The 20,940-nt window shown below is 45.9% G+C and overlaps 1 protein-coding gene across 4 annotated transcripts in view; it reads left to right on the top strand.

Moving 5' to 3' along the window:
- Disp1 (dispatched RND transporter family member 1) overlaps nucleotides 1-11,176 on the top strand; it is a 145,438-nt gene extending 134,262 nt beyond the window's left edge. For all 4 annotated transcript variants that reach the window (XM_034513069.2, XM_076941568.1, XM_034513070.2 and 1 more), the window contains 2 exons: nucleotides 1,904-2,001; nucleotides 7,578-11,176. In XM_034513069.2, coding sequence (XP_034368960.1) covers nucleotides 1,904-2,001; nucleotides 7,578-11,153 — 3,674 coding nt within the window. In that variant the 3' untranslated portion in view covers nucleotides 11,154-11,176. The remainder of the gene's footprint in view (nucleotides 1-1,903; nucleotides 2,002-7,577) is intronic.
- Nucleotides 11,177-20,940: the final 9,764 nt, after the last annotated feature.

The following is a 20,940-nucleotide window of genomic DNA, read 5'->3' as shown; positions in this document are numbered from 1 at the left end:
TCAAGGGACCATAAGGGGTGAATGGCCCTGGTCAGAAAGGAACCCTGCTTCCTCACTTAACAGTGGAAACAGAGAGGCCCAGAGCATGAGTGGGTTAGCCTGGCTGGAAGGGACACGTGGGTGTGGTGCTGAGGACAGGGCCTGGAGCACCCGTTGTAGCTGAAGGAGCTGCCACTGCCCATCTACAGCAGAGCAGGGCCTCATGGGATTGATCGCTAGGCATCACAAGACTGAAGATTACCATGTGGTCTCTAAATGTTGCCCTCCAACTGACTAGAGAAATGTAGTTGTGCTTAAAGCTGTCTCGTTCCCCGGCAGCTGCCCAAGAAGGATGTGCAGGAGGCAGCGAGGAACTGCTGAGGCGACGGCTGTTCAGGGGAGACTGACCAGGAGTGAGGATTGAGGGGAATAGTTTGAACTGAGCAAACATTCATAGGAACACTCTTTGGGTTTCAACTTGTTGAAAACTCCCTTCATTGAGTCCCCTGCTTCATTAGACAGCAGAGGACCCTCTTAGATATGATATCTCAGAGAGAGGGGGAGGAAAGGGAGCGTGAGTTTATGCCAGTTCTCGACAGCAATGCAAGTCCAAGTTCAAAATTCTCTGCCTCTTAAAACACAGATTGGAAAAAAACAAGTTCTGATTATTTCTACATTTGGGCTGGTTGGTTTTTTTTTTTTCCTGTCAAAGTATTATTATTATTATACATTGCTTAATCAGTACATGTTCATGTAAGAACAATAGCAAATTTAGGAAGTCTAGTTTTGTTTCTGGTAGTCCCCACTGAAAGCTATCTCCTGAGCTCTAGGTTGACTAAAGCCTCGTGGGCTCCAGGGCACGGACGGACGTGTTTTCTTGGAGCTGACTTTCTATCCAAACTCAGTGTACATAAGACAGTAGCTCTTTGGTGAACATAAGTGTCTGCTAAGAACAACTGAATGATCATGAGTAAAGCCATTTGTAAATGTGTTCCAGTTGATTTGCTAACAGAATTAGGGACTTTAGGAAATGTAAGCTAACCTACTTTGTTTCTTTGATACATTCTAAACCTTTCAAGTAACCCAAACAGAAGCCTTCTCATGGAGCGTTTGCTTCCCATCCCAATTCCCAGGATTAGTTAACATAGATCTTGTCACGGTTTACAAATGAGGAAGTAGGCCCATGGACGTTAACATTGCTTGCATATCGTCACACAGGTGATGAGTGGCAGGGGCTGGTCACAGCCAGGTCTGACTTAAAGACCACACCTCTCCGACTACATCACACACCTCCTTGTTCACACTGAATCTGTGTTGGTGTTATCCTGACTCGGATTCTTTCTCTAGATTCTGGGGTAAAAGGGTAGCCCAGAGTCATCATGTACAGCGCTCCTGTGGTCCTGGCTGGCACAGTATTCCAGCACTCAGACGGCCTCTCTTGTGAGAGCTTCAATTAAGTTATCTCTGTAGTCAGCTGCCAGAAAAACTACCCTTGTGATACTTTTTGATATTCTCTAGTGTACCATTCTAATATTTCTTGTGCTGTAATAGGAAAGAAGAAATACCTTCAGTTAATTTTTTACTGATAACTTATAGCCTTTTCTTCCTAATTTTAATGTGATCAGGAATATGTTTGTTAGATACTTATTACAAGGTTGCCATGCAGCGAGTGGGTACAGGCTTTGAGCTAAAATCATCTCTCTCTCTCTCTCTCTCTCTCTCTCTCTCTCTCTCTCTCTCTCTCTCTCTCTCTCTGTCACACACACACACACACACACACACACACACACACATTTTCTCCTGGAACTTACCAAAGAGAAGATATCCCTCCTGCTAACAAATTGTGTCGTTTCTTGTTTGGATTGTTTGTGAGTTCCGACTCTTGTCAAATCATTATAAACATTTTTTCTTTTCATTTTCCCAGGTGATGGATACTCCAGAGTAGTGTTTGCTTCAGCAGGAGGGGAGACTCTGTGGAATTTACCTGCAATTAAGTCAATGTGTGATGTGGATAATTCCAGGGTATGTAAAATACAGCTGAAATCTCTTCAGCACAATAAAGTCATTATGAAACTGTCTACCTCTGCCCTGGTGTCTGACCAATGAAAGGCCGATGGGGCTTTCCACTGTGGAGCAAGCCCCAGCAGGCCAGTGTGCTGTTGGAACCCCAGCATCAGAGTCCTGTGTTACCCCGACTTTAGAAACACACTGTCTTCTTTAATAAAGAGCCCTCCTCCTTCGCCCCTCACATTCTCTCGTCATGCTGGTCTTCTGTTATTTCACAGTGGTTTCTTTTCAAGATAATAGTGAAGACTGTCTCTGTCTTTCCTTACTCTGTCTTCTCTAATTCAGTGTCACTGCTCTGCACATCACCCCTCCCCTCATCAAACCACCCCTCCCCTTGTCACGTTGCCCCTCCCCTCGTTACTTGTCATCATTGTCACTGTACAGTTAAAGGAAGGCATACTTGCCTCTCGAAACCAGTGATCACTCCAGCCAGTGATTTCAAAGGAGAGCTTAGGAAGCAGGCTAGGAAAGGGTGGAGAGGTGGGGGATGGGGGCATCAAAAGACATTAATGCAATGCCTATCTCAACAGACCCTGTACTCCAAACTAGATTCCCCCAGCTCTAACCACCTTGCGGCTTTGGAAGACACTTAATATTTAGGAGGACAAACACTTCCTGTGAACCCAACCATATCTGCCACCAGAGACTCTCCCTACCCTCTGTGCTTTGTGCTTCCATAATGAAGACTTCCATAATGAAAGGGGTATACCCAACCCCTGGTTTTGTGTGTTTGATTTGCTGCATATGCCATTTTCTACCTGAATGACAGTTAAAGATCCACGTGGCCTGGAATAAGTAGTTTGATATAGCTTATTCTCTTAGTATGTATTAGACACTAAGACTTTAAAAAAAAAAAAAAAAAAGCAGCACTGTGTCTTTCAGCAGTGAAAGCAGTGTAGTCAGGGCTTCATCTGTGTGTCTGTGTCAGGTGATCCCTGTGAGGTAGCTTACACGGAAGGTACACCTAAGTGTGGTCAGGGCTTCATCTGTGTGTCTGTGTCAAGTGATCCCTGTGAGGTAGCTTACACGGAATGTACACCTAAGCAAGAACAGAAGTGGGAAGAGTATGGAAAGGGGAAATAATGAGAGGAAGAAATCAAAGTGAGGATGAGACTTGGCCTAAATTAAGCAAAGCCCCTTATCTGCCTGCTGGGAGCTGTAAGTGACCTCCTGGCAGCCAAACAACAGAATTCCCTTTCAGTGGCATTAGTCCCCAAGGGGTAATAAGTTAGGAAACGAGCAAGTATATGTTTTGGAAACTGGAATTCATGCATGTGGAAGCCAGAGGATAGCCTCAACTATCCTTCCTCACACTGGCCTGGAACTTGCTGGGTAGGCTAGATTATCTGGCAGTACATCTACCTGTCACCATGTCATCAGCACTGAAATTATAAGCACATCCCAGCATGCCTGGCTGGGTTTGCTGTGATTTATAAACATGGGTTCTGGGATTCAAACTCAGTTCCTCATGCTTACATAGCAAGCACTTCACAGACTGAGGCATCTCCCCAGCCCCTCTCTCATACTCTTGATAAAAGAACTATAATGTTGTATACATAGTTCTTTTTTTAATCTCTCTCTCTCTCTCTCTCTCTCTCTCTCTCTCTCTCTCTCTCTCTTTCTCTGTGTGTGTGTGTGTGTGTGTGCGCACACACACACACACATGCCTGGGCACACATGTGGAGATTAGAGGACAACTTGCAGGAGTCGGTTCTCCTCCTACCACGTGGGTCCTGGGGATTGAACTCGGGTCCTCAAGGCTGGCCGTCAGCACCTTTAGTCACTGAGCCAGATCAGCAGCCCAGATCTTAGCAGCATGTTTACAAAGTGAGCATTAAAGGAACAGACCCAAAACACATCCAGAGGAGTATTTGGTATGGCCAGTTGCAGACCTGCATTAAATGAATCTGTGTTTGTTACAGTGCCCTGCCTCCTTGAAGGCCTTTCCTTCCCACTCCTCAGGCCTGTTACTGTGTGTAAGTGCTTAGCCATCAACACTGCTCAAGCTAACGGGGCCAACCTAAGGTGTTTAGCTGTCCATGAGTTGGCCCCTGGGTGGTACAGCACCTCAGTGAGGCCAGACAGTCCCTTGTCTTCTGCTGTGTGTGTTCTCCAGATTCCACTGAAATTACATGCCACCTTTGCTCCTAATTCAGAGAGAGGGGTGCTTCCAGGAAGAGTGGCTGTTTCTGATGCTACTGTCCTGTCCATCTCCCCACAGAGGTGGCCTCTTCTTAGCTTCATTGTTTCTCTCAGTCCTTGCTTCTGTCCTACAGGACCCACTGACTGACAGACATTCGTCAATGGAAGGGTCTCTCTGAACTTCACACTACTGGAAGCTGTTTACCTGTGCTAGTCTCTGCACATTTTAGATGTTGGAGCTTTGAGGACATGGCTCTTAAAAGGGATCTGAAATTCTTTGTCTGAGAATCTGGCTTACTAGATTAACCTTCATGGACTGCTGGGATCTCCGGCATCTCAGAGGCCTGGGGATTTTCTGAGGCCTTTGCCTCCACTTTCCTCAGTTCCCTTCAGCTCTCTGTGGAGAGTCCAGGAGTCAGCTGAACCTGCTAGTTGGTGCTTAATCTTCATTTTTCCTTTCTGGGCTTCTTAAAACACCTCCAACTTAGCCAGTACTTTTCAAAGTTAAGGTATCATTTAAACACTTCTGGTTTCTCTCTTTTCTCTCTTCTCTTTGTACCCCCTATTTTAAGTCAGCTCCACCCCTGCTACTATCTAACTAGGGAACTGTGTAAAGACACGTCACAACCACATAAGCAGAATGATTCCCCAGCTCCGTGGTGAGCTGCTAGGATTAGAGGGCTGTGTTCCCCGTGGGGGACTGGCTTTCGGAAACTCTGCCTTAGCTTACAAACTACAAACTTCTGAGGGTTTGGAATTATTTCAAGGGATCCCTTTTCCCAAAGTATGACAAGAATATATCTGCCTTCTACATAAAGAGATGCCTAGCTGCTAGTCTCTGCCTGCCTCAGACTATAACATTGAATTCTATATTCATCAGTCCTGGCAGACTAGTTTCTGTCACTGTGATAAGACACTTTCAGACTTGGCACCCACTCTGTCAGTCTCCATATGTACACACAATGTACTGCTCGTCCAGTGAAGCCATAACTGCATACCTTTGTGTGCTTTCTGTGCCACTCTGAGGGTAAGCTGTGGGCAAGGGCCACCGTGCCTTCTCACAGTACTCAGGCAGGAGTGTAGGGCCTCTCTGGAAGCATGAGCACTCCCCAGTGCGCTCCCCAGTCCTTCCTTCAAGTTAGAGTATGCCCATCGTAATAGATTTCTCCGTGACCCCATTTCTTACCCCATTGGAGAACTTAATGTAATCAGCTAACACTACTGTCCCCTGGGGGAAACTAGCATCTGTTTTTTATAGTAGTCAGTGAACTACTAAGTTGGTATTTATAATGCTCAACTTTTTAATCTTTGGTAAAATATACATATAAAAGCCCCACTCTTACTAGTAAAAGGGGGGTCAATTGTTACCTGCCGTAAACACTGGAGATGCTGTGTTCGGGTCCCATGACTTCCTAGCTCATTTTCCTCAGGTTAAGTAAGATAATGAATTTTTAAAATTGGAAACAGGTATGAATTATCCTGTCTTAGAAAAGAATTGTGTGTTTTCAGAAATATGCTTTAAAATTTTTTGTGTGTGAAAGTAAAACTCTCTTGCATTTAGGTAAGTCTGGCTTATTTTTTTTTCTCCCATTAAGAATTATCCAAAACAAGTAATTTGGGTTTTTGGTTTTGTTGATAGAGGGGGGTTTTTTGCCCCTGTCTTGGTTTTGGTTTCTTATGACAGGGTCTCACTGTGTAGCCCTTGCTAGCCTGGATGTCCTATGTAGATCAGGCTAGCCTGGAAGTCACAGAGGTTTAGGAAAACTTCATACATTATAATGACTCTCCGTGTGCAGTTCCAGCTGTCGGCCTCCCACTACCATCCACACCACTTCCCACATACTAGTTCCAGTTTACCCAGGCCTTAGGGGAATGATGTGTAACCTGGTTCTTAGGTAAGTCAGCTTCTAAATCGATTGCGTATGCCAGTCTTCTGCCTTGGGAAGATATTTTAATAAGTTATTGACAAAGCCTAGTTTAATCCAGATACAGACTGTTTTAAATCATGTCAGAGAAACTCTTCACACCCTTTCTGAACTTTGGAGTGGTTCCCTAGGACAACCTTTGGTAAATAAAGTTGAAAGAAAGTGTTAAGACCGGGGCCACCTTAGCATTGGTGATCCTGAACACAAGCCTCTGGTCAGGCCCAGGAAGGGGGCTGATTCCTAGTCTAACCCTAAGGGAAGATGGGATGGTTTGTCTAACCTAAGAGTAGAATTGAACCAGCTTCATAATCCAGCAGTGGTCGTAGTTCACTAGACCAGCCTTGAGAAGATTTTCCCAGGCACAACATACTGTGAAACACTGCTCATAGCAACCCAGAGTCGCCACAGGTCCTAAGTGTGCCAGCTGCCATAGACCAATAGAGAAAAGTTCCCCAGAAAGGGTTTTAGCCAACCTAAATAAACTTGAGGATGTAGAAGAACTAAAATTCTACTTTTTATTTATTTGTATTTATTAACTTATATTATTTAAGGTCAGATATGAAATTTGTTAACCTTAAAAAATTGACCCTTCTCACCTTATTTCAGTACACAATGTAAACTTTCCAAGAATCTGGTAACTTTTTGATCTGTCAAATAGAGTCCTGTCCTACTCTGTTCTGACTGACAAAGTACCGTAGTCTAGAAAATTTGTTTATAAAATGATTTATTTCTCACAGTTCTAGAAACTGGCAAGTTTTAAGATCAAGGGGTCTGCAGTTTCAGGGTCCAGTGAGTGCCTGTCTTCTACGGCGGTACCATCTCTGCATCAGGATGTAGCGCCAAAAGACACCAGCAGACTTACAAGCCACTATTATAAAAATACTAATTCGCTGATACTCTGCAGAAGGCTCTGCCTGTCTGTACCGTCACACTGGGGACCAGATTGTACGGGAGAGTTTGGGGGTGTATCCAGCCAGCTGTAGGGCCTTTGGGGCCAGTGTCTTTGCTTTCAGCTGTGATCGTTGGGATTTGTGGTGACTTTTATCACCAAAAACTTTTGTTCCAAGAACCAGGATTTTAGGGAAAACAGCAGCTGGACAGTTGTTTCCTTACTCTGGTGAGAGCATAGACTATAAAGCCTGTCCACTTTATTACTTCCATGGTGACCCTGAAGAGACCTGTTTACTAAGTGTATCTCCCTTCTTAAACCAGACTCAGTGCTGGTTGACATGACGTTCCGTCTATATGCCATTCCCAAACAGGAGTTTGCTGCTCAAAGTCTAGCAATGTGGTGAATAGCTGTCAGATGAGATCGTGGGGGGAGTGTTCACCTGTGTACACACCGACTCACGCTGTGAAGGAGGATTGTTTAGCTTCTGTGCCTGCCTTGTTCCTAGAGGCAGGAGGGGCCTGCCTGGTGGAGAGCCCATTTAAACTCCAGTCCCTCTGCATGTCTCTCTACAGATCAGATCCCACCCCCAGTTCAGCGACCTCTGCCAGAGGACCACTGCCGTCTCCTGCTGTCCCAGCTGGACCCTGGGGAATTACATCGCCATTCTGAATAACAGGTCATCCTGTCAGAAGATTGTCGAGCGGGATGTCTCTCACACGCTGAAGCTGCTCCGGACCTGTGCCAAGCACTACCAAAACGGCACCCTGGGGCCAGACTGCTGGGACAAGGCGGCCAGAAGGAAGGACCAGCTCAAGTGCACCAACGTGCCACGCAAGTGTACCAAATACAACGCCGTGTACCAGATTCTCCACTACTTGGTGGACAAGGACTTCATGACCCCAAAGACGGCTGACTACGCTGTGCCAGCTTTAAAGTACAGCATGCTCTTCTCCCCCACAGAGAAAGGGGAGAGCATGATGAACATTTACCTGGACAACTTTGAAAACTGGAACTCTTCGGACGGCATCACCACCGTCACGGGGATCGAGTTTGGCATCAAGCACAGCCTGTTCCAGGATTACCTCCTCATGGACACCGTGTACCCCGCCATAGCCATCGTCATCGTCCTGCTCATCATGTGTGTCTACACCAAGTCCATGTTCATCACGCTCATGACCATGTTTGCCGTCATCAGCTCGCTGATCGTCTCCTACTTCCTCTACCGGGTCGTATTTAACTTCGAGTTCTTTCCTTTCATGAACCTCACCGCGCTCATCATCCTGGTCGGGATTGGCGCGGACGATGCCTTTGTCCTGTGCGATGTCTGGAACTACACCAAGTTTGACAAGCCTCGCGCAGAAACGTCGGAGGCGGTGAGCGTCACCCTGCAGCATGCGGCCCTCTCCATGTTTGTCACCAGCTTCACCACTGCCGCCGCCTTCTACGCTAACTATGTCAGCAACATCACAGCAATCAGGTGCTTCGGGGTGTATGCAGGGACCGCTATACTGGTGAATTATGTCTTGATGGTCACCTGGCTCCCGGCTGTCATTGTCCTGCATGAGCGCTACCTCCTCAATATATTCACCTGCTTCAGAAAGCCCCAGCCACAGGCCTACGACAAGAGCTGCTGGACAGTGCTATGTCAGAGGTGCCGCAAGGTGTTTTTTGCCATCTCAGAGGCATCTCGGATCTTTTTTGAAAAGGTGCTGCCGTGCATCGTCATCAAGTTTCGATACCTTTGGCTCATCTGGTTCCTTGCCCTAACTGTGGGCGGGGCCTACATCGTGTGCATAAACCCAAAGATGAAACTGCCTTCGTTGGAGTTATCTGAGTTCCAGGTGTTCAGATCCTCTCATCCTTTCGAGCGCTATGATGCTGAATTCAAGAAGCTTTTCATGTTCGAGCGGGTTCACCATGGAGAGGAGCTCCACATGCCCATCACAGTAATCTGGGGTGTGTCCCCAGAAGACAGCGGCGATCCTCTGAACCCCAAGAGCAAGGGGGAGCTGACACTTGATAGCACATTTAACATTGCTAGCCCGGCCTCCCAGGCCTGGATTCTACACTTCTGTCAGAAACTGAGGAACCAGACCTTCTTCCACCAGACTGAGCAGCAGGACTTCACCAGCTGTTTCATCGAGACCTTCAAACAGTGGATGGAGAACCAGGACTGTGATGAGCCTGCCCTGTACCCCTGCTGCAGCCACTGCAGCTTCCCCTATAAGCAAGAGGTTTTCGAGCTGTGCATCAAGAAGGCCATCATGGAGCTGGACAGGAGCACAGGGTACCATCTGAGTAACAAGACCCCCGGGCCAAGGTTCGACATCAATGACACCATCAGGGCTGTGGTGCTGGAGTTCCAGAGCACCTTCCTCTTCACCTTGGCCTATGAGAAGATGCAGCAATTCTACAAGGAGGTGGACTCGTGGATTTCCCACGAGCTGAGTTCGGCACCCGAGGGCCTCAGCCGCGGCTGGTTTGTCAGCAACCTGGAGTTCTATGACCTGCAGGACAGCCTTTCCGATGGCACCCTCATTGCCATGGGGCTCTCGGTGGCCGTTGCATTTAGTGTGATGCTGCTGACCACATGGAATATCATCATAAGCCTGTATGCCATCGTCTCCATAGCTGGAACCATATTTGTCACAGTTGGGTCCCTCGTCCTGCTGGGCTGGGAACTGAACGTGTTGGAGTCTGTCACCATCTCGGTTGCAGTCGGCCTATCTGTAGACTTTGCCGTCCACTATGGGGTAGCATATCGCTTGGCTCCAGATCCTGACCGAGAAGGCAAGGTCATCTTCTCCCTGAGTCGGATGGGCTCAGCGATTGCCATGGCTGCACTGACCACCTTCGTGGCGGGGGCCATGATGATGCCCTCCACAGTCCTGGCTTACACGCAGCTGGGCACGTTCATGATGCTTGTCATGTGCGTCAGCTGGGCCTTTGCCACTTTCTTCTTCCAGTGCCTGTGTCGGTGCCTGGGGCCGCAAGGCACCTGGGGCCAGATCCCTTTACCCAAGAAACTCCAGTGCAGTGCCTTTTCCCACACCTTGTCTGCAAGGCCTGGAGACAGGGGACCAAGCAAAACACACACCACCAGTGCTTACAGTGTAGATGCTAGGGGCCAGAAATCCGAACTGGAGCATGAGTTTTACGAGTTACAACCCCTGGCATCTCACAGCTGCACCTCCTCAGAGAAGACCACTTACGAAGAGCCACGCATCTGCTCCAAATTTTTCAATGGCCAAGCAAAGAATTTAAGGATGCCTGTGCCTGCAGCCTACAGCAGCGAACTCACCAAGAGCCCCAGAAGTGAGCCAGGCTCAGCCTTGTTGCAGCCCTGTCTGGAGCAGGACGCCATGTGTCACTTCTCCCTCAATCCAAGATGTAACTGCCCAAATGCCTACACACACTTAAAGTATGGATTGCCAGAAATCCATTGCCAGCAGATGGGTGACTCCTTATGCCACAAATGTGCCTCCACTGCAGGCAGCTTTGTCCAGATTCAGAACGCGGTGGTGCCTCTAAAGGCCACACACCAAGCTGCTGAGGGCCTTCTGCATCCTGTCCAGCACATGCTGCCACCAGGGATGCAGAATTCTCAGCCTAGGAATTTTTTTCTCCACCCAGTGCAGTCCTGTCAGGCCCAAGAAAACCTCGGTCTCACCAGCACACATAGCACAGAGGAGCGTCTTCCCAGGACAACAGAGCCATCACTGTCTGCCAGCAGGAGCACTGAGGCTTTCCAAAGAGCTTGCTGCCATCCTGAGAATAACCAAAGGAGACTCTGCAGAAGTAGAGACACAGGGGACACAGAGGGCAGTGGAGGGACAGAAACCAAGGTTTCTAGTTTGCCAAACCAGACTGACAAGGCGGAGAAGAAAGTGGAGCCGAGCCTGCTGCAGACCGATGAAACTGTGAACTCAGAACACTTAAATCATAATGAACCAAACTTTATATTCAGCCATTTATTAAGGGAAGCTGGCTGCAGGTCCTGCCCAAACAGTCCACAGAGTTGTAGAAGCATTGTGAGATTGAAGTCCAGGCCTGCGGACTGCCAGATGCCAAACCTTGAAGCCAATGTGCCTGCTGTCCCAACACACTCAGACCTGTCTAGCGAAAGTCTGTTAATAAAAACGCTATAATAAATCTAGCATTGCATTCAGAAGCACCTGCCTCCATCATTCTTTTGACTTAGGGGTGAGATCTGGGAGCCTACAGAGGGAGGCTAACAACAGGCGTGTCTGCGTGTCACCGTGCTTACAGTTCAGATTCTATCTGAACAGTGAACAAGTCCACAGATCTAGTGAATGTGTTAAGATTAGTGGATTTTCGGGTTAGTGGATTTTTTTAATTTCAAAAAGTAATTCTCATACAAGAAGTAGCTCTTTCTTATACAATCCTACCCAGCTCAACTTCTCTGTCTCCTGTCCTACAACAGTGAATCACACTGAGTGGGAATCACCTACATGGTTCTGTTCTCTCAGACAGCATGTTACCAGGCGTCTTCACTGAGGTGTGATTGGCTGACTGTAATTAAGTCTTCTCAGTGCTCAGCATAAACACTAGGACTCACACTGACAGAGAGATACTTCAGTCAGAAACCAGGAACTAGGCAGCATTAAAATGTACGTTAATTAAATATCAATGCCAAGCACTTTAATATAGTACATTCCTCTTGTCTTCATGAGTGTCCCACAGGAAGCCCATGACACATTTATATCCAAGTGCTGTCTTTCCAAATCAGCCAGATAGACGGTTGTAATTACACCTCTTAACCTAGGAGTCATGAGCATTACCTCTTGTACGGCAATGGCTGTGTTAATACCACAGAAAGAGAAGATGGAAGATCTGGGAGCATCCATGTAGTACTGTGCTTCAGAGGGCACATTGGATAATGACAAAGATAGACCTAGGTCAGGTCCTGGCCTCCTGAAACCTTCAGAGTAAGGGATCTTGTTTGTGGAATGTTGCCTTCATTTCTGGTCCTCAGGGGCCATGTTCATAAAAGTTTCTCTCGCTATGTCTCAAGACAGGATTGCTTCACCATGCAGCTAACCCTGGGAATGCTAAGCCTTTGGGCACCATCTTTGGTGACACCATGTCGTGTGTCAGATCAGTGTGTGATAGGAGCTGTTGGCATGTTCCTTCTGCCTAGTACTTCAGTGACAACTCCAGCAAACCATGTCATCTGACACTGGGCACATCCCTGCTTACTCACGGACTGCCCATCTCTTCCCTGGGCTACACCTCCATTTGTTCTTCTGAAGAATCTGGTGGGAATATTCCTAAATAGAAAAGTTCCTTTTGAAAAATCTTAGTGGTTGTTTTTTAAGAATAGTTTTTCAAAATCTCTCTATAATCCTGAATGGGGGAGCTATCAAGGGCTGAAATGGGTCATATGAGTCACTAAATCTAGTTCGCCTCCATCAAAGCACATCCTCTGCTTGAACGCTGCTATGATAAGCGACCTACTATGTCTGCCTCTCTTTAGCTGGTCTGTTACTCAGGCTTCTTTCAGGTCTCTGAAGCAATGCAAACATTTCTGACATCTCGACTACTGGATATCCCTCCAGATGCTAGGTCCTCCCATGAGGCTGTTTGGCTCACTCAGTTGTTCTTCTGTTTATCAGATGGTGTGGTTATGATCGTCCTTGGATAAGCTCCAAGTGTGGTACCCAGAACAGTCTACTGATAGCACCCTGAGGAAGCCTGTACCAGGAGAGATGGGGTGCTGCTCCTGTTGGCTCACTTAGACATAGAAATACTGTTTGCCTCAGCATTAACAACCAACCCTAGAGAAACCAGCTGTGCCTCTGGCACAGGGCCTGGTGCTGAGCTGCTTTCAAGCAGTATGTGCCCACCCCCTCTGCATCCTGTTCTTTGGTAAGGTGACCTTGGGGAGATGGGAGCCCCAGATGGCAGGACTTAGTGCCCATGTGAGAATCTTTCTTTTTCTTCTGAAATGTGTAACCATCCAGTTAGCTGATGAAAATCCAGGGCCTCAAAGCATGTGTGTTCTCAACCAGGCCCCCATGTCATGTTCTACCAGCTGTCTTGGTAAGGAGCCTCCAGTGGCCTTTGTCCCTCCCCTGTTCTGCTTAATTGCCCTGAGCCTTGCTGGGCCTGTGAGCCCTTTGCACAATTACTTAAGAGCAGACTTGAACTTTGAACTCCGTGAGTTTCATAAAGGAGTTGATTGGTTGGCCAGTTAGTTGGGTTGGGCTAGATTTTAGCATTTTATTTTATTTTATTTTAATAATTTCATTGCTAGAGATCCAAAGCTTTGAAAGTATTTCTTAATTCTTCACTACAGTACAGAAAAGCATCATTACTTCTGGCCCTGTTTCACCGGTAAGTTTCCCACATTGTCCCGTAAAGGTGATGGATAAAGCAGAGAAGAACTTCCACAGGGGCAAAAGAGCCCTGTGCACTGTGAAACACTCAGCATGGAGGGCTCTGGCACTGGGCTTTACCCATGTCCCGTAACAGCCACAGAACCCATCTTGGATGGCGGAGTTCCTGTCACCAAATTGAGCCCTGCCCTCTTGCCCTGTCAGGCCACTTTTTAAATTCCCGTTTGATTGAGAAGTGGACTTGGCCAAGTAAAAGACATTTTTCACAAGGAAAAAGCTTATTGTTTGAAATAATCTCACAGTTTCATCTATGTGTGTTCGTTCTGGTATGTAATTGCTACGGACGTACATCCTTCTAAAACAATGACTTTTCAGAGATAATGTTAAACTGTTACTAAAACTTAATTTCAATAATCTATGCCCCAGCCTCAATCATTCTAAGTATAAAACCATGTGCAGGCACGGTGTGTAGAGCGCTTTTACAGATGTGATCCACAGCAGTTTAGGGAATATGCCTGGCTCCCATCACCTCACCTGGAAGCCATCTCCCTACCAGCAATTAGGAAAGTTTCTGAAAGAAAAAAAAAATGAAGCCTGGTGACTCCAAAAACAGCTGTATGTTTTCATATATTAATGAGGAGAGTCATTTTAGGCAGGAAAAAAAAATCAGATCCATATTTTTTTAAAAGGAAAAACCTGATTTTAAGTCTCATAAAGTTGGAACATAGCAAAATGTAGGAATTTGCTGAAATCATGAGATTTTTATTTTAAAACGCAGAAGCAATTGTACCTAAATGCTTATACATATGGTATCTTTCCAAATGTTTACTGGTATTTCTCTCCAGTTGGCTTTAAAAGGCATTTTTTGTTAGCCATCTTTATTGATGTTTGGCTTTATATGCTAATTTTGCAGTGTGTGTACAGGGAAAGTAACATGGTGGCCCAGTAGGTCTTCTGCCTGTTATTTAAATAATATCTTAACTGCAGTATTTTTTATATTTTGTAAGGGAAGGAAAAGGTGGTGGTTTTCTTTGTGTTGGTGTCATAAGCCAAAGGGTGCACACCCCAGATAGTGCATAGTAACCAGGGCCAACATGTGCTCTTAGCTGTCCAAGCAGTCTGTCAGACATAAGGTGGACAGTGGGCATGCCAGCTGGGACTTAGAGGTGGAGGTGCTGTTGCAGCTTATAGAGGGGTGCATGGGAGAAAGCAATGACATTGCAGAAGCCATTTTCCCAAAAGGGGCTCTTCCCAGCTTGGATATTCTCTACGTCAGTGGTGTCTCCAGAGCTTAGCCTGCAGTTCCCTCTGGTAGCACTGTGGGCTGTGGGAATTCATGCCAAGTCTTGAGTTAACAGTCAGTGCCTCCACCCTTCTCCCCAGACCCTCCGAGGATGAGGTACATCTCTTGACTCATTCTGACTCATAAGACCTGGACTCTACATTGTAGAATCAATGGAGAAAGCTAAACCTAGCCATTGACTCAGTAGTCTCAAGGCTTGTATTCACCTCTAATGAAATCCCTACCTTCCTGAAAAGCAAAAGGCTGACGATTATTTTCCATAAGAAATATTTGTCTTTGGAGCCAAATGAGAGTCTCAAGAAGTTGTTTTATTTTGAGACAAAGAAGAGGAGGAAATTTTTTGCCGGCATGTTGTCTGTCACTTAGCTGGTTTTCTGTCTTGTGTTTTATTTTGCTTTGCTTTTTTTAATTGTTTTGTTTTGCCACGCTTGGAATTCAACCTAGGCCTGAGGCTAATTAGACAGAGGAAAAGGGATTTACTGAGTAAACCAATAATCTAAACAAGATTACAAAGCCTGCCTGGGGAAAGCGCTAGAATTAAAAGACAACAAACAAACAAACAAAAAGCCTGTAATCCTGCTTTTACAGTGTGATATGGTTGTTAAAAATCTCATTAGTAAAAACTAGCCTACTGGGGTTTTCTCTTAGCCATGGCTTAAATGCAGGGCAAGAATAATGAAAGTGCACCCCCCCCCCCATTCAAACTGCCCTAGATGTGGCTTCTCTGCTCCCCATGGTGCCATCACCTACCTACTGTGGGGAAGCACCCAGAGTGCAGTGTGGTTTCTATTCTCTGCCCTGGAACCAACCAGCTTTCTTCACCGAGGTCCTGGGGAACAAGCTCTCCCTAGCTACATTTCCATTTGCAGAGGTCTGAGGAGAGGCTCTGCGGAATAAGCTAGCCCCTGGGGATATGCTGGCTGACTGAAGTTAGAGATGTTTGGTCTTTTCCAGAACTCAGATGCTTCTCCACTATAGCTTAGCCTTTCTTGACCTGTGGGTCATGACCCTCTGGGGTCATATATCAGGTATTTACATTACGGTAAATAACCATAGCAAAGTTACAGTTGTGAAGCAGAGTGAAAACAGTTATGTGGTTGGGGGTCACCACACCATGAGGAACCGTCTGCTAACGGCCTGCGTAGTTAGGAAGGTTGAGAACAGCTGCTCTAGGGTGTAGACTTGTTAATCACTTATGCCAGCGAGGATAGAAGCGAACCGAACAACCCTGAACTGTTACATAATTCCCTCCCAAACCACAACTTGGATTTCTTTGCTCTAGAAAGGAGCCTGGGGTCTAATGTGCAATGAGAGGAATTCCTTCATCTGGACCCTGTTCCAAGGTGGAGAGATGTCTGTGTTCTCTGTATATCCATATCCTGTCTAGGACTTGGGAAAGTCACTCTGCTGGGGCTTTAGTTATCCTGGAGGTAAGTAGGAAGCCACCATCTCCTCTGATTCCATGCACCGAAGTGGGAGAATGTGACCTGCCTGTGCCTTCCCAGGACACCAGGGCTCACCTGCATTGCCACTGTCTGGCCATGTGCGTGTCTACATCACTTGATTGGCTCCTAGACAGCAGGCAAGAGCTTCACCTAGCTGTGCTGATGACAGAAAGTCTCCCTCATTGGGGACATAAGGCAGGCAGGGCTACAGTGACAAAGACCTCCTAACTTCTGCCTTCCAGAAGAAAGGTTTGGGGCACGAGCAGCTGTGCATGAAGGTGGGGGTGGGGTGAGGCATGATGCCAGCCACCTGTAGTCCCCCCTTCTCAGGAGTCTGCTGATGGAGGAGCCCTTGAGCTCAGCTGTTCAAGGCCAACCGTGACAATGTAGTGTGTGAACCCTATTTCAAGAAATCAATCAGTATATTGAAATGAGAACTGTGGAAAATGTCGCATCTAAACTTCAGATAGTTAAGGACACATGTTGTCATAGTGTTTGCCAACTTGATGCAAACATGGATGTATCTGGAAAGAGATACTCTCAGTGGAGAAATTGTCTCCCTCCTATTGGCCTAATGACATTGGGGTCGGGGCTCTTGATTGCTGATTCATGTTGGAGGGCCCAGCCCAGCCTATTGTGCCATCCCTGGGTGGGTGGTCCTGGTTGTATAGGAAAGCAGGCTGAGCAAACCACGGAGAGCAAGCCAGTGAGCAGCACTCTTCCACAGCCTCTGGTTCAGTTTCTTCTGCCAGATTCCTGCCTGAGGTCCTGCATTGGCCTCTGTGTTGGCTACTTTTGTCAACTTGACACAAGTTAGAGTTCTCTGAAAGGGGGAACCTCAAGGGAGAACATGCCTCCATAAGATCCAGCTGTAGAACAGCATTTTCTCAGTTACTGTTTGACTGGGGAGAGCTCTCTGTGGGTGGTGCCATCCTTGGGCTGAAGGTCCTGGGTTCTATAACAAAGCAAGCTGAACAAGCCATGAGGAGCAAGCCAGTAAGCAGCGCCCCTCCATGGACTCTGCGTCAGCTCCTGCCTCCAGATGTCTGATGTCTGCCCTGTCTGTGTTTCTATCCTGACTTCCTTCAGTTATGGATTATGATGTATAAATGTAAACCAAATTAACCCTTTCCTCTCTAAGTTTTTTTTTTTTTTTTGTCATGGTGTTTCATCACAGCAATAGAAACCCTAACTAAGATGGCTTTCTTCAATGGTGGACTGTAGCTGAGAAGCCAAATTAAGTTTTCCTCCCCAGTGTTGCTTTTGCTCATAATGTGTGCAGCAGCAAGAGGATGCAAACTAGGACATGTTAATGTAATATTTTAAATTATCAGTTTTTCTTTATGCTGAGCTAGCTCTCAAATGAATGAGACAGGCTGTAGGATTTTTTTTTTTTATTAGCTTTGCAGGACAATATCTGAGCAATTATTAACTTGTTCTAATCCTCTTCCTGGTTACCTTCAACCAAAATCCCCATGACACTTGCATTTTCCATGGTGTCTCTGGGACCCTCTCTGTGTAGCTGAATCCCCTTTTCCTCTCTTGCTCCTCCCCTCAGTGGAATCAGAAGTCTGGCCCTACTCCCTTCCGCTCAGTTACCGGCTGGTCAGTTTTTGACAAATAAGAAAATAAATGGGGAGCAATGTTTACACAAACTTAAGACAGGAGATCCTCAGAATGCGCGATGCCGTGTCCAGATTGCAACCAGATAGGGGCAGAGAAATCAGCATCTGACTAACACAAGGATAAGCTACACGGTGTACAATAGCATTGGGCTTACAAGACGTGTGTCTCTCGGGTTGTAAGGACTGAACTGGATGCAGAGAGTTAGATTCTACCGTGTAAATCTTAACTATCCTACTGGTTGGTTGTTGTGCCTAACATATTCTATGTTTTACTCACCAAAGTACATCCTGCAGCCAGCTAAGCAGATCCTCCTTTGTTAGCCACTGTGTATGCAAGTATTTTATGCATTGTGTTTGTGTGTGTGCGTATATGTATATGTATATGTATGTGTATATGTGGGTGTATCTATTTGCAGTATAATAAAAAATGTTCTAGTCCAGTCTGTCTCGCTGTGATTGGCGCTGAGGGGTTTTGTTTTTTATTCTCTGGTGCTGGAGCTCAACCTCAGGGCTTTGTGCTTGCCATATAAGCTTTGTAGCATTAAGCCACGCCCCCAAGCCCAGAGCTGTGTTTTAAATGAGACGTGTTTCCTCCTGTTGCAAAAGTTCTATCAACCTGTTCAGTCCCTGTAGCCACTAGGAACTCATTCCAGTCTTAGGAACAAAAGATATGGGTGCATTCTTATGTCTGTCTTGTAGACATCTGTGGATGCCTCTTCTTTCATGCTAAGTCCTTTTACCTAAGTCCATCTCCATTGTAAGCTGTGGACCGACCGACAAGTTTTACATGAACAAGTGAGCATATAGATGCAAGTATAAAGGGATGGGTTGCTGAAGTAGTCTGAGCAGATTTTTTTTTCAATATAAATTAGGAGATTGAGCTTACTACACCTAAGCTCAAAATGACAAGGTTTTCCCCATAATTTAAAGCTATCATGAGTGAATCATACTTTTAAACGATAGGCTTCCTTGATATCTTTATATTTTTTTTTGAAGATTTACTTATGTGTCTTAGTGTTTAGCTACATGTTTATATGTGCACCAGATGTGTCCTCAGAGGATGAAATGAGAGTTTGCAGGTGGTTGTGGGTGCTGGAAGCCAAACGTGGGTCCTCAACAAGAACAGCAAGTGCATTTAACCTCTGGATCATTTCTCCAGACCTGGGCTTTTCCCATGTGATCACTCCTCTGAATCAATTCTCCACTGGCCTGTTTGTCTGTATCTGGTTCATATTCAAAGTAGCTATCTATGCATGGCTTTACTTTCATCACATGTATGAGGGTGCTTCTGTGTAACCTTTATTTCACAGCGTTTGAGGCCTAGTATTTGTTTCATGTTTACTGGGAGGGTCCTGCTGATACTGATTAAAAAGCAAGACACCAGGCAGCTCCACAGTGGTTCCTGGGGGTCAGGAGAGGATGAAACTTTCAACAGGAGAGGCCCAACTGACATCTCTGGCTTGTTCTAGAATCTCCTACCTGAGAGTTCTTGCTGATGCAGATAGACTTCCCTTGCTTTGACTGTCGTCCATGTGACAATGACAGTATCACAAGTATTGCTAAGGGACTGCAGAACAGGATGATGATGGATCAGTTGCAGGGCCCAGAACAAGACAAGGTCTCAAGTAATACACAGGCCAGCATCGGAGACAAATGAGTGCCTGGGAAGAAGAACAACTTCATGGTGGCTATCACAAAGAACAGTGTCTCCACTGTGTGATTCTAAACAGAAACCAGACAAACCAGCAGATGGGATAATGGCCATGAGCAGGGAGGAGCAGGGAGGAGGAAGGAGGAGCAGGGAGGAGCAAGGAGGAGGAAGGAGGAGCAGGGGGGAGCAGGGGGGAGCAGGGAGGAGCAGGGAGGAGCTAGGAGGAGGGGACAAATAGGTAATCTCACTCAGCCTGCTGCTTATTTATTTGTTTGAATGGTGTGAGTGTATGTGTCTGTGTGTGTACGTGTGTGTGTGCATGCTAGTGGGTGGGTGTCTGTGTGTGTGTGTGTTTATATGGGGAGATATTCATGTGTCATGGTAGCACACAGAGGGTTGGAGAGGGTGACAGAGGCACTGATGGAATTGTGGGTTGTTATGGGTGACATCATACTAGAGCCAGGGACAGTGGTGCACACCTTTAATCCCAGCACTATGGAGTGAGAGGCAGTTGCATATCTGGGATCCAACATTTTCAAAGGGCAGTGTCAAGGAATATTATGAACCTTCTGCCTGTGCTAGAAGAGACTCATCCATAGAAATTTTTTCTCCATAAATAATGACACAAATGAGCTAAATATATATGTGGAAATTTTCTGTCCTAGGATTTGAATCAATTTATGTTCATTAATAAAGCTTTGGTTAAGTAAAAAGATGGACTATCTTATAGACACTAACAAGAGTGGAATAGATGTTTATAAACTAGCCTTTAAAGACATTTAAGGCATTGTTGAGTAAAATATAGGTAATAAAATAGAATAATTATATACAATTCATACACATATGCATATATATTTATGGGATTTATTTATTTTTAATGATTATAGACATGTTATTGGCACGCGCGCGTGCGCACACACACACACAGAGGAAATACAACTCTCACTTCAAAGGGGATAAAAGAGAGTTCATTATGGAACCAAATATGAGTGACCATGCCTAAATACATATTTAGGTTACTCCCAATTCCAACCTGGTAAATAGTTTGAGTTTCTAATAGTAAGAGTGCCAGGCAGTGGTGGCGCACGCCTTTAATCCCAGCACTTGGGAGGCAGAGGCAGGCAGATTTCTGAGTTCGAGGCCAGCCTGGTCTACAGATTAAGTTCCAGGACAGCCAAGGCTATACAGAGAAACCCTGTCTCAAAAAACCATAATAATAATAATAATAATAATAATAATAATAATAATAATAATAGAGAACAGAGTCACAAACCAAGGCATTTTCACATATGTTGGTGTAAACATTGAATAGGTGAATCTCCCCTATTTATAGTCTCTCCTATAGGCTTCTCCTATAGATGCTACCTGATGACTCCCAGTCTTCTGCTTTGTTAAACTAGAGTCCTGTTAAGTTAATAAATTCTTGTTAGTCACAGGATTTTAGGTCTGATACAGAAGTGGTCAAGGAATGGCTATTTGGGACGGTAAAGATAGCGCACACACACAAGACTGTTAAGCAGGCTCTGCACCTGCAGTGTCCCAGTCTCTCCAC

Source organism: Arvicanthis niloticus, chromosome 10 (assembly GCF_011762505.2).
Source record: "Arvicanthis niloticus isolate mArvNil1 chromosome 10, mArvNil1.pat.X, whole genome shotgun sequence".
NCBI classification, from domain to species: domain Eukaryota; kingdom Metazoa; phylum Chordata; class Mammalia; order Rodentia; family Muridae; genus Arvicanthis; species Arvicanthis niloticus.
Note: the sequence above shows the minus strand (reverse complement) of the source record. Positions and strands in the feature narration are given on the sequence as shown.